Source organism: Chiloscyllium punctatum, chromosome 9 (genome assembly GCF_047496795.1).
Source record: "Chiloscyllium punctatum isolate Juve2018m chromosome 9, sChiPun1.3, whole genome shotgun sequence".
NCBI lineage: Eukaryota > Metazoa > Chordata > Chondrichthyes > Orectolobiformes > Hemiscylliidae > Chiloscyllium > Chiloscyllium punctatum.
The window spans coordinates 59,260,280-59,278,689 of NC_092747.1; the positions used below are offsets into that span (position 1 = coordinate 59,260,280).

Sequence of the window (18,410 nt, forward strand, 5' to 3'; positions counted from 1 at the left end):
TGAACTGCTGTGTTCTTCCAGCACCACTAATCCATTCATGTCTATGACCTGCTGTTCCAGTTTGCTGAAAATTGTGTAATTGTGACTTCTTCCCCTGGTCTTGCTCTTCTCATTATTTTGTGGCATTTTGTCCCATAAATTACAGTCCACAAGGTGCTGCTGGCTGGTGGTAAAGGAGTAAGGATGAGGTGTGTGTGCATTTGTAGTGAAAATTAGAGCGTTGGGTGTTGAAAGATGTGATAGAGGTAAAGGAGTTATTGAGAATGGTAGGCAAGTGGGCAAAGTACTCCTGTTTTGGAGTGTAGAGAGAGAAAATGATAAATGAAGACGTCATTGAATTACTGTCAAGGCCCTGGGGGTGACACCAAACAGCATCTGAATGTTCTCTTCATCACTGGTGGAAAAAAACTACTTGCTCAGGCTTCTAACGCTGCAGGGGAATGGGCCCCACTCTTCACCCTCAACTCCATACACACCCCAAGCATGCTTCTCAACTCTGCAGTCTTCCTTTGTCGAAGGTTTATTTTCCAACACATCTGCAACTGAAGAAGCCAGCAGAAAATGCAACCTTGCTATAGCAAGCACACTCCTGCATTAGCTAGGCTTCTGGCTGATTTGGTGGCAATGCCATTTAATTAAGACAATAAACATTCTGTGAACATACACAATGTTTCAGTAAAGTTGACAGATCAGATATAAATGCTCCAGGAACGAAATGATGTGGCTTACACCAACTCATGGATGAGGATCCTCGAGGAAGAATTAGCCTCACAATAGTCATGTATTTTTGTTGCATAAATGAGAAACTAAATTAATCTGGATAAGCCTGATATAGATCATTGGAATTGAATATTCAGGTAGGAAATCATGGTAATTGGTACGTTACAAAATGCTGTGTATAGTTCCTTCCACAATGGTGAAGTCTGTTGTCCCATTGAGTAGCTTTCTCCCCCTTCAGACTTGATTAACTAAATGAAGTTCGCTTCTGAATTATCTATCATCTACTCTAATTTGTTTTAAAACTCTGCTACCTTTGTCCTATCCTATATAAAGGCCCTTTCACATAACTCCCAATGATACCAGAAATTCACTTTCAAACATACCTCTCCAACTATCCTTTTCAGGCTCCTTGCATTTCTGCCTTTCATCCCATCATTGCCAGTTGTTCCATACCCATGACCTAGAACTTTCTCCTGAAGCACCTTTAGCTCTGTGCTTCACTCTCCTATATTAAGATCTGCTTCAAAGCATAATGTTTTGATCAAGCTACCTAATATATCCTCGATTGACTTCCATTTCTTTCCTTCTTGTTCTGTGAAATGTGTTGGGAGTTATTTCTGCATTAAAGCCTCTACAGAAATCTAAGTTGTTTTTGGTCATTGGTGCTGATAATGGTTATGAACAGTTAAGAAACACATAACAAAGAACTGCAGATGCTGGAAATCTGAAACAAAACAGAAATTGATGGAGAATCTAAGTAGATCTGACAGCATTTGTGGAAAGAAACTCTGTTTTCTCTCGACAGGTGCTGCCAGACTTGCTGAGTTTCTCCAGCAATTTCTGTTGTTATTTTAGTTAAGGGGCACTTCTTGTGCCAAAAATGTGGTAACACTACTTTTCATATAAAAGTGTTCTTTTTTAACCTATGAATTTAACATGGATGTAAACTTGTCTCTAGATCAAAGGTATGCCATTTGGAAACATCTTTTCAATCAGCGATGGCCTCCTGGACAATAGTACTGGTGTTCCATTTTTCTACGTCTCTGCAATGTTCAGCACAGTTGCAGATCTGATGACCAACCCTAGTGCTTCTCTAACATTGTCAAAGGCTGACACCGATTACTGCAGGTATGCTTCTCTTAATGCCAGTACACTGTGTCATACACTGACCCCCTAAGCTAGTTCTCTGCTTTGATACTAATCTGTTTTCCTCCTGTAATATTTATAAAGTTACAGTGTACATTATAGTAGAAAAATAGTCTATCAAATTTTGAGCATTAATGACAAGGTCATTGCAGGAATGGCTGCATTTCATAAGCTAATCGATTATGTTTCAAAGTAAACTATATGCAAAAATTTTCAACCTCCTGAAAGAAATCATATTATAAGGTAGAAGTTGTGAAAGATTGATTATACGTGGAAGCGAATTAAACTCTGTCGCCTTCTGTCTATAATAGATTAGCCCTCATTTTCAACTAATGGGATAAACACTCCTGTACTTTGAAGATGATAAATTACAAGGTTTAGACAGTCATGTTTATTCAGGGAAGCTAAAGCAGAGTCAGCTAACTCGCTTGAACTTCCTTGAAGACTAATGCCAAGGTGAACAACCAAGAATCAATGCATATCTCATTGTTTAATTTTCAGAGTCTTTCCGGGGGAAGAAGATTTCACATCCATAACCTGTCTAATCAGTCCATTTCTAATTTCTAAACCAGTGGTTGACTCTTGACTGTCCTCAGTTGCATAGACCACTTATGGAAAATAGGAGCAGAAATAGACACCCAGCCTTGAAGCCTGCTCCACCATGGCTGATCATCCAACTCAGTACCCCATTCACATTTTCTCCCCACACCTTCTGATACATGCAAGTTAATATCTCATGGATTGAGCATTTAGTTTCCACCTTTGAAACATTGATGTAAAGTAATTGACCTGAAATGATAACTCTTTCTGTGCACGTAACTGATCTGCTGAGAATTTCCAATATTTTCGGTTTTTATTTGAGACTCCACCCTCCTTAATTAACATAACTGTCAGACTTTTGTCTGTTGCAATGACCTGTGCCCTTCAGAAAATTCCAAATGTCCTTTCCTCTGACTAGATGTGACCAAAACGATTGAGGTAGACGTTGTCTACATGGACGTTAGTAAAGCTTTTGACAAGGTTCCACATGGTCGACTATATTGATTACAGTCCTAACTGGTCTCTTCATATGTTAGTCTTGCAATCCCAGGAATCAGTTTGATAAATCTTCACCACACTTCTTCCATAGCCAGAACATCCTTCCTCAAATAAGGAGCCCAAAACCAACACAATACTCCACATGTGATCTCACCAAGGCTCTGTACAATTGCTACAAAAGTCCCTGCTTCTACCTTTGAAACTTCCCGACTTGAAGGCCAATTTGCTATTTGCCTTCTTCACTCTTTGCTGCACCTGAATGTTTACTTGCAATGACTGTTTTTTATGGTCACCCAGGTCTCCTTTTCCCAGTCTGTCACCGTTGAGATAAGAATATGCCTTCTTGTTGTGGCTACCAAAGTTGATAACCTCGCATTTATCTACATTACACTTCATCTACCATGCATTTGCCCACTCACTCAACTTGTCCAAATTACATTGAAGCCTCTTTGCATCCTCCTCACAGCTGACCATCCCACTCAGCTTTGTGTTGTCTACAATACAGGAAGGATGGAAAATAACTGCCAGACTCATTGACACCCTGAGAATGAAGTGAAAAAAAGAGGAAAAGGGCAGCAAATTGTAAAGAATAATATAATTATGTTTAGAAACATTTGTATATTTTGGAAAGTCGCCTCGCAGCAGGCAAATCCGGCTCAGTTTGGAGAATTGATGAGTATGGAAACTGGAAACAAAGAAAGGGAGTATAACGAAGATCAGGAATAGCCTGTTTCCATGTTTTGGTATTTGGACCTATCTGGAGTACTTCATACTGTTAATCATTTAGGAGAGAGATGATTAGAACTTTTTCATTCAAAGAGTATGAATCTTCGAAATTCTGTGCTCCCAAAGGGTTGTGAATGCACCATTGTTACTGTATTTAAGACTGGGATAGCCAGATTGTTGGTCTGTCAGGAAATCGAGGGTTAAAGGGAGCAAGCAGAAATGTGAAATAAAGCCCAAGTTCAGCCATGATTGTAATGAACTCTTCCAATGGACTATATGGTCTACCCCTCTTTCTGTTACTGGTCACTCTAAGATGGCAAAGTATTACTGTTCTAGAGAGGACATAGTTCTAGAGTTAGTCTAAGGCAATAAAGCTACACAAGTGGATGAAGTAGCAGTGGATGACTATTTTGGAGATGGTGATCATAAAACAGTTAGATTTCACATTATAGTGGAAAGGGACAATGAAAAGGAATGGAAGTATTAAATTGAGGGAGGGCAAACTTTATAGAGCTGAGAGATGGTCTAGCAAAAGTTGACTGGTTTCAGGTACTTTAAGGAAAGTCGGTAGCTAAGCAGTGGGAATATTCAAAAGCAAGATTCTTTCGACTCTGTGTAGACATGTCTCAGTTTAAAAAAAAGGGGATACTGCCAAATCTAGAGCTCCCGAGGGTGAGATAAAGCAGAAAAAATAAGGCGTGTGACAATCTCAAAAAACACTTGAGGAAGTTTACAGGAGAATAGAAATTATAGGGATGAAGTGAAAAAGGACATTAGAAAAGCAAGGAAAGGGTAACAACTAAATGGTGGGCAGCTAAACCTGTGGAAAATCCAGAGATATTATATTGGTACATTAAGAGCAAAAGGATGACTAGGAAAGGGTTGGGCCCACAACCATGCACATAGTAACTTGTGTGAGGAGGCAGACGTAGACATGATTCTTAATGGTTAATGATAAAACCAAAGCAATGCAGATGCTGTAGATCTGAAATGCTGGAAGAACTCAGCAGGTCTGACAACATACGTGGAGATAGAATGAGTTAACTCTTCAAACCTTACATGTCTCTTCATTTGAATTGAAGGAGGCTTGAAAAAGATGGTTTTTATATTGTTGACAAAGAAGGAGGTGGTGAGTGGAAGAGATGGTGAGGATACCCAGAGGAAAAGACAAAGGAAGTGCTATTGATAGTAAAGTAGACATGCAGTTGCAAAACGGGTGTTAATGATAGGTCTAAATAATAAGAAATAGGCCAGTTCTACTGCGACCCAACCCTCATGGGAGGGTGGGATGTAATCAAAATCACTGTCTAAAGTAGCCAAACTCAATGTTGACTCCCGAAGGCTAGAAAGAGACTCTCCAGAAAAATTGGGTGTTTGCATTTGGCTTCGCTGGAGCACTGAGCAGGCCTAGGATTAACATGAGAGCATAACTACTTCAGCTCTATCTTCACAAAAGAAATAGATAATACAACAGGATACACAATAAGCAGCATGGTATTGAGAAGAGTAAAGGAAGTGAGAGACCTTGACATGCATGTCCAAAGGTGCTTACCGTGACAGCAAAGGTAGATAAAGAAGGGATGTAGGATGCTTTCCTTCATTGAGCAAGGTAATGAATATAAGAGCAAGGATATAATGCTGTAACTATATAAAAGACTGGTTAGGCTGCAGCTGGCATCATGTCTACAGTTTTGGTCACCACACTATAAAAAGGAGAGAGATTACAGAGGAGATTAGCAAGAATGTTGCCAAGACTTGAAAATCGCAGCTATGAGAAAAGATATGACAGGCTAGTGCTGTTTTCCATAGAACAGAGGAAGAGGGGAGACTTAATTGAAGCGTACAAGTAATGACGGTCTTGGATAGTTATATTTAAACATTCATGGAATATATGTATCAATGACTGGCTCAGCATTAGTTATCCATCCTTGGTTGCCCTTGAGAAGATGATGCTAATGTTGCCTTCTTGAACCGCTGCAGTCCATTGGAGTGCACAGGGGAGACCCAATTCCCTTAGTCGAGACATTAATCAACAGTGAGCCCAGTTTTAAAATGATTGGCATACAGGATTATAGGGCATATGAGAAAAACATTTGCACCCAAAGAGAGATGATTGTGTGGAATTCGCTGCCCAATTTGGTGGTTAAGGCGGAAACAATCATTTACAGTGAACCTGGATCTACATCTCGTAACCTGTAAGGCTGTGGACCAGATACTGATAAATAGGGTTAGAATAGGGAGGTAGCTAGTTTATTCAGCTCAGCTGAGACACGTTGGGCTGAATGGCCTCTTTCTGTGTTGAACTTTCCTATACTTGTAAGTAGTGACAAAACTGATATAGATTCCATAAATCTTACAGGGTCGGAGTGGCATGGGCTGTGACAAAACATGTGCTAGAATCAGATGAGAAATGTGACAAGGCGTGTGTCGACATTGAGATCATTGCACTCCATCTTTTATGCTTTTCACAAGCAGCGAGGCAAAGTTTTGCCAGGCAGTGGTGAGATGCCAGTTGATGGGGATTAATGCTTGAAAGTGGCTTTTTCGTGCCACAATTCACCTCATGCATATTCAAACTCCCAGCTTACCAAACTCGCTGTTGGAAAAACTCAACAAGGAAACCAGAGCAAGCATCTGGCAGAATCAACTTGCTACTTACTCCAAATAACCTCCATGTTGTACCAGAACTGCCTTTCATGTTGTGGAGGTGCCGGTGCAGGACTAGGATGGAACAAAGTTAAAATGATTGGCATACAGGATTATAGGGCATATGAGAAAAACATTTGCACCCAAAGAGAGATGATTGTGTGGAATTCGCTGCCCAATTTGGTGGTTAAGGCGGAAACAATCATTTACAGTGAACCTGGATCTACATCTCGTAACCTGTAAGGCTGTGGACCAGATACTGATAAATAGGGTTAGAATAGGGAGGTAGCTAGTTTATTCAGCTCAGCTGAGACACGTTGGGCTGAATGGCCTCTTTCTGTGTTGAACTTTCCTATACTTGTAAGTAGTGACAAAACTGATATAGATTCCATAAATCTTACAGGGTCGGAGTGGCATGGGCTGTGACAAAACATGTGCTAGAATCAGATGAGAAATGTGACAAGGCGTGTGTCGACATTGAGATCATTGCACTCCATCTTTTATGCTTTTCACAAGCAGCGAGGCAAAGTTTTGCCAGGCAGTGGTGAGATGCCAGTTGATGGGGATTAATGCTTGAAAGTGGCTTTTTCGTGCCACAATTCACCTCATGCATATTCAAACTCCCAGCTTACCAAACTCGCTGTTGGAAAAACTCAACAAGGAAACCAGAGCAAGCATCTGGCAGAATCAACTTGCTACTTACTCCAAATAACCTCCATGTTGTACCAGAACTGCCTTTCATGTTGTGGAGGTGCCGGTGCAGGACTAGGATGGAACAAAGTTAAAAATCACACAACACCAGGTTATAGTCCAACAGGTTTATTTGGAAGCACTAGCTTTCAGAGAACTGCACCTTCATCAGATAACTATTGGGGCAGTATCATAAGACACAGAATTTATAGCAAAAGATCACAGTGTCATACACATGTTCTCTCTCAGACACACACATTCCCCATACTCACACCCATGCATACACACTCCATCACACTATCGCACGCACTGTACTAAGCACGGACACATGCAAACGCACACATGCAAACACACACACTCTCACACACACTCACAAACATACACTCCCAAGCACACACACACTCTGTCTCTCTCTCTCTCTGTCTCCCCCTCACATGCACCCACTCAGACATATAAGTCTATGGAGTGAATTTGCATTTGCAGAATTGTATTTGCAGATACATTCTATTTTTGCTCAAAATGCACACAACCTGTAAGCAGTCAATGCAGGCAGTCAATCCGTATAACATTTTATAAATTCCTACTTTGAAAATAGAACCAGTCTGACTCAATCCAGATGCAGGCAGACTCTAACCTCACACCTTTAATACATTGTCTGAGCTGAGATGTCACCATTTTTTAATAAAGCCTTAAGTTATCTCGAGAATGTAACTTAAAAGAAGTTCTGGAATTTACATATTAATGAACCGAAACCTGCAACCCATTCCAAGTGATGAAAGATTAACAGCAGTCTAGGTTTGTTCAACATATCATTTTAATTGCATGACGCTGTGATCTTTTGCTATACATTCTGTGTCTTATGATCCTGCCCCACTAGTAACCTGATGAAGGAGCAGCACTCTGAAAGCTAGTACTTCCAAGTAAACCTGTTCATCTTTAATGTTGTTCAAGGGTGTGGACCATAGTCAGTCCATAGGGTCAATCCACAGAAACTAAAGCGTGAAGGGGGGAGGGCGGATTCAGAGTCAGGAGATCAGTCTGGAACGTGGGACTGAACACTCTGGCCAGGGTTTGGAGCAATTTGGAAATGGAGATATCAGGATTTGGAAGGTGGGGGAAGATATGGTAAAGCATGTGACTGGGAAGAGGATAATGCAACAGGGGGTAGTCATCAATGGTCAGGAGTACCCTGGTTTCAAAGGGGTGGTAGGGAGTGAATGGATACAGGAAGCACAGTCACATCATATGCCAGGGGCTGAGTGGGAAAGGTAGGCTGGCGTAGGCACATGTAGGTAGATTGGGTGGAGACTTGGATAAGTGTAAGGCCTGTGGGGTTTACATGATGGGTTACTAGGAGGGAAATGTGGAGGTTTGGGTGCACACTTGTATGGTCAGGCTGAGGCTAGATGCCAATGGCACAGGAGCAGTCACTGCCACCTTCCATTATGCTGGAAACTGACAGTGTGCAACAGGGAAGGAAATGGCATTGAATACACTCGGAGTTGGTGGGGAAATGATTCGATCAGCGAGGCGCAGGGTGGGGGAGGCTGCAGCAAACACCAATCTCCGAGTTTTGAAAGGAAAAGAATATTGGTCGCAGGCCCATATCAAGTATGGCGTGCAGGTACACAGGCTGCACACTCCCTGGTCAACTGCCAGCCGTGACCCTCTCCAACATGTTGCACCTCCCTGGCACAGCTACTGCTGGACAACTCGTTGACAGCAACACCTTTGTTTACACAAGGGAGCTAAACATTTGGGAGGCTGAACAAGGAAAGAAATGCTGTTGGATGGTGTAAAGATGCATTCAACATTTACACAGAGAGAATCATAAACACATGACAATTAACACCAGGAACCTTTATGCAGAAACTAATAGTCATATCCAGTCCTTTTTCACATGTGCTACCAAAGTACCCTCAATAGATTTTCTTCTTTCTTTCCCTCTCACGATGTCTGAGTGCAGTAATCCCTGGCTGTGCAGCTGGGGTGAATGGATCTTGGTTGTTGAGTCTATTGATCTGGAGCTTTGGTGGGCAGTCCATGGGGGCTTTTACACATGGACAGGCCAGATAGGCTGGGGGTCGTAGTAGCATTGAACTCAAAACATGACCTTTCCTTTCTTCTCACAGATTTGGTTTGATTTATTATTGTCACATGTACCTAAGTACAGTGAAAAGTTTTGTTTTGTGTGCAGTACAGGCAGATCATAACACAAGGACATATAGATTATAGGATGGTTGAACAGAGTGAGGCATACAAAGTTAAGGCGGCACAGAAGGTGTACAAAAAGCAAGATCAACGTTAGATTTGAAATTCAGAAGTCTAATGACAGAAGGGAAAAAGCTGTTTTTGAACCTGTTGGAAATATGTGTTTAAGCTTTTGTATCTTCTACCTGATGCAAGAGGTTGGAACAAATTATAACCAGGGTGGGAGGATCCTTTGATCATGTTGGCTGTCTTTCTGCGGCAATGAGAGTGTAAATGGAGTCAATGGATGGAAGGATGGCTTGCGTGATGGTCTGAGCTGTATTCACAACCTTCTGTAGTTTCTTACGGTCCTGAACAGAGTAGTTGCCGTACCAAGCATCCAAATAGAATGCTTTCCACAGTGCATCCAAAGAAGTTGGTGAGGGTCCTTATGGATATACTGAATTCCGTTAGCCTCCTGAGGAAGAAGAAGTACTGTTGTGCTTTCTTGATTATCGCATCAATGTGGGTGGTCCAGGACAGATTGTTGGTAATCGTTATGCCGAGAAACCTGATGCTCTCGACCATCTCTACCTCAGCTCTATTGATGTAGATAGGGGTGTGCCTTCCTTCTCGCTTCTTGGAGTTGGTGACCAGCTCTTTTGTTTTGCTGACACTGAGGGAGAGATTGTTATCTTTGCACCATATCGCTAAGCATTCTGCCTCCTTCCTGTATTCTGCCTTGTCATTATTTGATATCCAGCCTACAATGGTGGTGTCGCCAGCGAACTTGTATTTGAAGTTTAGATTAGATTCCCTACAGTGTGGAAACAGAGTTCGGATGACATTTGGCCACACAGGCTTGCTGAGATTTTCCAGCAATTTCTGTTTTTGCTTCCAATTTCCAGCATCTGCAGCTCTTTGTTTATATTATGCTGAGGGTGTTCATGGCAGAGGCAAGCAAGTGATATGTGCCATATGCATTTGCTAATTTGTACCAGGCAGTCAGTTGCCTGTGCAGAGTCTTTAAATGTCAGAAATATTTGGGAGACAGAAGTTTTGTCAGAAAAGCTATTAGCCCATGCTTGACCCCTAGGAACAGATGTCATTCCTGTTCGGTGTGAGAATTCACTGACACCATTCAAATGTGACCTGAACACACAGACGTTTTGGGCTACCTCATGCCAACTATGGACTGGCAGTGCAAAGTGTTTTTTGCTATTCATTTGTGGGATGTGGGTGTCAGTAGTTGGGCCAGTATTTAATGCCCTTCCCTGGTTTCCTTTGAGAATGTATTGGTGTGCTGTCTTCTTGAACCACTGCAGTCCATTTGGTGTGGGCACAGAGAGAGTTTGGGGATTTTGACCCAGCAACACTGGGTATGTTTACATGTCAGGATGGTGAGTGGCCTTAAGGAGCACTTGGAGATGGTGCTGCTGGATTCCACCAGGCTGTGTGCCTGTTTTGTGTGAAAATCTAAAATTCCAGTTCAGAGCTGTAACTAAGCAAATTGAGTCTGTTTTCAACAGTAGAACAATACAGAATGTTACCTTGTGACTATTGATGTAATGACATTCATCAACTCTGAATGGGGAACAGAAAGTTCAGGAAAGTCTAATTGCCTCCAATTACATTTGAATGAAAGTAGTATATACCAAACTGGCAGGTACTAGGTCATACATTATCTCCTCAACAAAATAAAACAGAGGTAATATTCATAAACATTGGAAGTACTGAAGTGCCATGCTTGTCCCGTTGCCTCTGGACTTGACTTTTCTTGCCTATATCTGGCTGGCCTCCACTTTAACGCTCTGTAGGTCAACCAAAACTCTGGTGAATGTGTTTTAACTCACAGCAAGTCATGCTCATCCATCACTGAAGTGCTCAGTGACCTACATTGTCCCCTGATTAAAATTCTCAGCCTTATTTTCACAGTGGAGGTGATGCCACAGTGTTATTGTCACTGACCCAGTAATCCAGAGACTCAACAGATTAATTCATTAATAAAAACCTGGAATTAGAACAAAAGCTACTGAGATATTTTCTAACCAGTTATCACACCACCTCTGGAACAAGTGGGACTTGAACCTAGGCTGCCTGGCTCAGGTATAGAGATGTGACCAGAAAAACCCTTACTCTGATCATGACCATGAAATCATTGTCAATTGCTGTGAAAACTGATCAAGCCCTGGAGGGTAGTGAAATCTGGCCTATATATGACTTCAGACTTCAGTGGTGTGGTCGATCCTAAAATACCCCCTGAAATGGCCGAATGAGCTACTTAGTTGTATCTAACCACTACAGTATCTGAATAAAATAATGAAATCAGACAGACCACCTGGAAATGACAACAGCATACACAGCTCTGTTGACCTAACAAAGTTTTACTTTGTAACATCTGCTGAAATTGAGAGAATTGTCGCTCCCATGACTTGGTCATACTCCCAAAATCATACCTGGTAGTCAGTGTTCCATACTGCACTTTCACCATCCCTGAGTTTGTCCTATCCCACCAGAGATGACAGCACAGTGCTATACAATTAAGAGGGGGTTGCTCTGGGAGGGATGAACAATACCTCCAAAATCCATGAAGCCTAATGTTATCAAGTCAAACATGGGCACAAGGAAGATTTCTGCTGATTATCACCATCACCTATTATCTCCTCAACGTGCCCCCCCCCCCCAAAAAAAAGCATGCTGATGTCTCAGTTCTTCTCCATATTGAATACCACTTCAGGGAAGCACTGAGGGTGGCAAGGGCGCAGTATGCACTGTAGGTGTGAATTTTATGTACAATATTGAGTGACTCATAATGCCATTCCTTAGTAAGCTGGCTAAATCCTAAAGGGCATAGCTGCTGTGGCAGATGTGAGGTAACTAGCCAAGGTAAAAAATAATTGACCTAGTCCTCACCAATTTATTTATAGAAGAGGTAGCTATCCTTGATAATACTGGTAAGAGTGACCACTGCACAGTCATCCTGGAGACAAAAGCCCGCCTTCACACTGTAGTTACCCTCCATTGTGTTGTGTGACATTATCACTGTGCTGAATGGGATAGATTTTGAACAGATCTAGCTACTCAAAACCATGTACCCATGAGGTGCTGAAAGCCAGATTAAGCCTGGTTCAATCAAACATGCAGGAGGTCATGCCAGGAGCAGTACCAGGTATACCTAGAAACGATATGTCGACTTGGTGAAGCTACAACATAGGATTGCTTCCATGCCAACCAACATAAGCAACGTTCCTCAGACTGAGCTAAGTGGTCCCACAACTACTGATCAGACCTAAGCTCTACAATCCTTCACATCTTCAGTTAGAAACGCTTGGGGTGATCGGTGTTATTCTCCACCTGAAGTCCCCAGCATCACAGATGCTAGCTTTTAGCCTATTCAGTTCACTCCAGATAATATCAAAAATGACTGAAGGCACTGGAAACAGCAAAAACTGTGTGCCCTGACGACATTCCAGCAATAGTATTGAACTCCAGTGTTCCAAAACTTGCAAAACTCTTTGCCAAACTGTTCCAGTCCAGCTACAACACTGACATCCACTTGATAATGTGGAAAATTGTTCAGCTATGTCTTGTCTACAAAAAGCAAGGTAAGTATCAGACAGCTAAATACTGTTCCATTGGTCTTCTCTCAGTCATCAGTAATGTGGCAGATTTTTGTTGACAGTGCTATCAAGTGTCACATGAGCATCAGTAACCAAATAACTGATACCCAGTTTTAGTACCACTAGGCCCACTCAGCTCTTGACTTCTTAACAACATTGTTCAAACGTGGACAAACTCAAGAGGGAATGTGAGGGTGATTGCACTTGACATCAGGACTACATTTGACTGAGTGTAGAATCACTGAACCCTGGCAAAACTGGAATAAGTGGGAATCAGGAAAAAACTCTCTTCTGGTTGGAATTTTATTCCTGATGAAAGGCTTTTGCCCGAAACGTAGATTTCGAAGCTCCTTGGATGCTGCCTGAACTGCTGTGCTCTTCCAGCACCACTAATCCAGAATCTGGTTGGAATTAAACCTAGCACAATGGATTTTGACTGTGGTTGTTGGAAGCTGTTAACTCAACTCCAGGACGTCTCTGCAGGAGTTCCTCAGGATAATGTCCTAGGTCCAACCAACTTTAGCTGCTTCATCAATGACTTTCCTTCCATCATAAGGTCAGAAGTGGGGATGTTCACTAACTATTGCACAATGTTCAGCACCATTCAGGACTCCTCAGATTATGAAGCAGTCCTTGTCCAAATACAGAAAGATCTGGACAAAATCCAGGCTTTGGATGAGAAGCAGCATTCCCACCAACAAGTGCCAGGCAACAACTATCTCCAACAAGAGAAAATTCAACTCTCACCTCTTAGTGTTCAATGGCATTACCAACACTGAATTCCCCACTATAAACATCTTGGAGATTACCATTGACCAGAAACTAATCTGCACCAACCATATAAATAATGTTTTACAACAGCAAGTTAGAGACTTAGAATTCTGTGGTTAGTAAATCATCTTCTTTCTCCCCAGAGTCTGTTCACCTTCTCAAAGGCATGAGACAGGACTGTGATGGAAATACTCCCCACCTGCCTGGATGAGTACAGCTCCAACAACACTTGATACCTCACAGGATAGAGCAGCCTGCTTGATTGGCACCACATCTAATACCTTCAACTTTCACTACCTCTGCCACCAGTGGCAGCAATGTGTTCCATCTATAAGATGCGTTGCAACAATTCACCAAGGCTCCTTTGACAGCACATTCCAAACCCATGACCTTTATCAACTATAAGGACAAGGGCAGCAGATACATAGGAATACAAACACCTGCAGGTTGCCCTTCAAGCCACATACCATCCTAACAGCATAGTAGGTGTACCTACACTAAATGGACTGCAGCAGTTCAAGAGGCAACTTGCCACCACCTCCTTAAGAGCAATTAGGGAGGAGTAGTGAATGCCTACCACTTAATCTAAGCTTTTGGTCACTTGCCATTACAGTCTCTGTCAAATTTTGTTTGCTAACACACATAGGAAGTGACTTGGGATGTTCTACTCCTTTAAAGGCACTATAGAAATGCACTTTGTTGTTAGTGCATCATCAACAACAGTCTGCATTTAGCATCTTTGGCACACAAAATTACCCAAAGCCACTCAACAGAGAAATGAGAAAGTAACAAAACCACTTGGGTTTTAAGAAGACACAGGATGTTGCCTGAGATGAAAATTCTCAGATATGAGGAGAGATTGGGTTTGTTTTCCTTGGAGGAGAGGAGGTTTAGGGCTAATACATGCGTCACCCACCCAGTACTCCGTGCCATTTTACTCATCATGTCACCTCACCCAATATCTGGCATTTGCAGACCTCAGAAATCATATGAAAATGAAATAAAGTTCTGATTATCCACTACAGACTCACTAAAAAATTTAAAACCCCTTCAGTACATTTAAATCCCTTTCAGTACTGCATCCCTCACACAAGCTGACATTTGTATTCATAGCTCCACATCAAAGACAGCCAATCCCTTAATAGCTGCTGTAAAAAGTTAATTGACAACTTGACAAGTTTTATAGATTTTATCTGCCCACTGCAGACATTCATATGTACTCTCCAAACTTGTAAATCACCTATGGTGGGAAATAGATCTCCCTCTAGCAGAATGGAACATGATTGAATTTGAGCACTGAATTCAAGTGAGGATCTGTTGGAAATGGAGACCTAACCTCTGGATCTAGTACCATTTTGGAGAAGCTACACTGTTTCTGCAACTCTTTGAAACCTAGTCCAGGGAGGGACAGGGCCATGTAGAGAATTAAGAACAATTTTTAAGGTTCAGACGTTGGACAAATCAAAGTAAGTAATATGTAGGTGATATATGGAACAAAAAACTAAAAGGATTTGCACACAGTTTGTGGAGGATGAGAAATCTATTGATTTGTATGTGACAAAGGCAAGTCTAAATGTTTCAATAGAAATTAGATTGAGGTAGGGTTGGAGGCTAACAGTGTTCTGAAGTTGCAGGTATATGGTCTGTATGATACAGAGAATAGCAAGGTTGTTGATAACCAGGAACAGTCTTAGAGGGGTTTGGAGTCATTTGTGAGGAAGCTTTGTGTTTGAGACCAAAGGTAGTGGCCTTAGTGTTTAGCTGGAGGACCTTGAGATTTGTCCAAGATAAAATGTTGATAAACAGTTTAACAGAACAGAAAGGCATTGCATATGTAAAAAAATTAATGTCATTGGTATACATGTGTAAGCTAATGGCATGTCTTCAGATGTTTTTCTGCTGAGTTTCAACAATTATGTAAATAAGTGAGGTAGGAATTAATTTTGGAGGGGACACAAGAATGGGAAGAAAGGACATTGATGGAAATGCTGTGGCTATAATTGTTTGTGTAAATATGAAATCCCACATGAGCTGAACATGGGAGACTTTGGGGATAGGCATTATATTCAACCAAGTTGAAGTGCGCACATAGATGGATGATAGTGTTTGAACCATACCTCAGGGCCCAGCAACAGAAAATACCATCTGTGACTTTGTCTTGGGTCAGTCTGTTGCTTTAGGAGGGCAGAAGTCGAATTGCAGAAACTTGAACCAGAGATGGTAGGAGAGATCATTGGGAACACGTTCAAAGTGCTTGGAGTCAAGGGAAGTTGGAAACGAGACATCAGTTAATGCTAACATTAGGTTTCAGGATGGAGTTTTTGAGGAATGTTTTGGAGGGAATGAGCACAATGCCTAAGGAGAGGGAATAATTCACAAAACCAGAAAGTCTGACTGAGCAAAGATTAAGTGAAAATGGGGTCAAGGAAGGAGGAGATACATCACATAGATGAAATATTATTGGAGTGACATGGAAATGAGAGAATAGATTCTGTGCTGGAGCACAGTAAGGCCAGTGTAAATTTGTCTCAGTCATCTAAGACGCAGCTCAAGGAAGATGAGGATTATTATGAGCAGCAATCAGAGTTTGAGGAGAGTGCCTAAGGCATTTCAGTTAAGAGCAAAACGGGAATTCTGAAAGACGTGTAGAGTCAATACATGTAGGAAACAAACAGAAATCAGCAGAGATCATTGGGCAAGAGGGAGTAGAATTTAAAGGAGCATGAGAAGCAGCTAACTGATCAAAACGAGTTCAAAGTAGTGAAAAGGGATCACAGTTTGCTGTGTTATTTATCTTGTTTATTTCTACTTATTGAACAGTTTTGTTTTGTAAAAATGAATGACTAAATGATCAGGAATAGACTATGGTTATAGTTTTGGGTTGATTCTGATAATTTTGAAGGAAGTAATGCTAAAATAACAGTTAATAGCAAACTGGGTATGCCTTTAGGGAGATTTGGGCAATGGATGAATTGATGGGAGGAGAAAAAGTCAAGTTGAAGGCTCAATATTCTATAATGCAATCAATTTCAAACCGTGTTTCATTTGTTAAGTATTTATGTTCTGTTTTATTTGTGTACAGACAAAATGTCATTGACCTTGAAGACCCAAGGTGTGCCAGGCTGACTCTTACTGGTCAAGTGGTGACTGTGCCTGCTGATGAAATTGAATTTGCAAGACAAGCTATGTTTTCAAGGTTTGTCTTTTTAAGCCTACCGAATACAGTTATCTTGCTTGTTAGCACTTTGTGCAGGAAGAAAATGCCAAGACTGTACAGAGTTTAGGTAATACCATTATTTTTGTTCTGAATGCTGTAGTAGCATTATGTACCACTTCCACAATAATTGAGGAATGAAATGTGATGTGCTTTTAAACTACTGGGATGCAGTGCTTACATAATTGATTTTGCTTAAGCTAATTTGTGGCCTGTAAGTAATGGACCTACTATCATGGTTCAGAAGAACAAAAATAAATCAATCTGATTGTTTCTCCCCATTTGTAGAATTTCTGTAAGTGAAGGAATGGATAATTAACAATTAGACTGATTATTCAGCAAGACTTTGTTGAGTTTTAAAGCTATGGGTGGAATTTTATAGGAACCTGAATGACAGGGCTATAATGAGGAATGTGGCAGAATTGTGTTAGAAAACCATAGAGTTATAGAGTTATACAGCATGGAAACCAACTTGTCCATGCCAACCAAGTTTCCCAAACTAAACTCGTCCCAGTTGCCTGCATTGGCTCATATCCCTCTAAACCTTTTCCTGTTCATGTACCTGTCCAAATGTCTTTTAAATGTTGTAATTGTACCCACTCCTACCACTTGCTCTGGCACCACCTCTGTATGAAAACGTTGCCCCTCAGGTCTCTTTTAAAACTTTCTCCTCGCACCTTAAACCTATGCCATCTAGTTTTGGACTCCCCATCCTAGAGAAAAGGCACTGGCTATTCACCTTAACGATGCCTATCATGATTTTATAAACCTCTACAAAGTCACCCCACAACCTCTCATGCTCTGGGCAAAGAAAGTCCCAGCCTCTCCAGCCTCTCCTTTTAACTCAAACCTTCCAGTCCTGGTAACATCTTTGGAAATATTTTCTGCACCCTTTCCACTTTAATAACATCCTTCCCATACCAGAACTGGATACAGTACTCCAAAAGTGGCCTCACCAATAGTCTGTACAGCCACAATATGACATCCCAACTCCTGTATTCAGTGGTGTGACCAATGAAGGCAAGCTTGCCAAATACCTTCTTCGCCACCCTGTCTACCTGTGACACCACTTTCAAGGAACTATGTACCTGAACCCCCAGTTCTCTCTGTTTGAAAACACTCCCCAGGGCCATGTCAATAACCGTATAAGTCCTGCTCTGTTTTGTCTGACCAAAATGTAACACCTTGCATTTATCTGAATTAAATTCTATCTGCCACTTCTTGGCCCATTGGCCCAGCTAATCAAGATGCCATTGTACTCTTAGATAACCATCTTCACCGTCCACTATACCAGCACTTTTGGTATCATTTGCAAACTTACTAACCATGCCTCCTAAATTCTCATCCAAATTGTTTATATTAATGACAAGCAACAGTGGAACCAGCACCGATCCTTGCGGAACACTGGTGGTCACAGGCCTCCAGTCTGAAAAGCAACCTTCCCCCACCATCCTGTCTCCTACCGTCAAGCCAATCTCAATGTCAGGAACCATTCGTTGGATTTTTTAACTAGGTTCATTACATCAAAACAAGATTCGAGTAGGCAGTGGCAAGTTGCCTATTTAGGGGAATTTTTATTTGCTAACAAACTTATTAACTAGCAGATCCTGCCTTACTGTTATGTAGCTTTCTATCATAAGACCTGCCAT

The 18,410-nt window shown here is 41.5% G+C and overlaps 1 protein-coding gene across 1 annotated transcript in view; it reads left to right on the top strand.

Moving 5' to 3' along the window:
- creg2 (cellular repressor of E1A-stimulated genes 2) overlaps nucleotides 1-18,410 on the top strand; it is a 46,697-nt gene that overhangs the window by 23,336 nt on the left and 4,951 nt on the right. Inside the window, exons 2-3 of the mRNA XM_072577611.1 lie at nucleotides 1,679-1,848; nucleotides 16,630-16,743. Of these exons, the coding sequence (XP_072433712.1) occupies nucleotides 1,679-1,848; nucleotides 16,630-16,743 (284 nt within the window). The remainder of the gene's footprint in view (nucleotides 1-1,678; nucleotides 1,849-16,629; nucleotides 16,744-18,410) is intronic.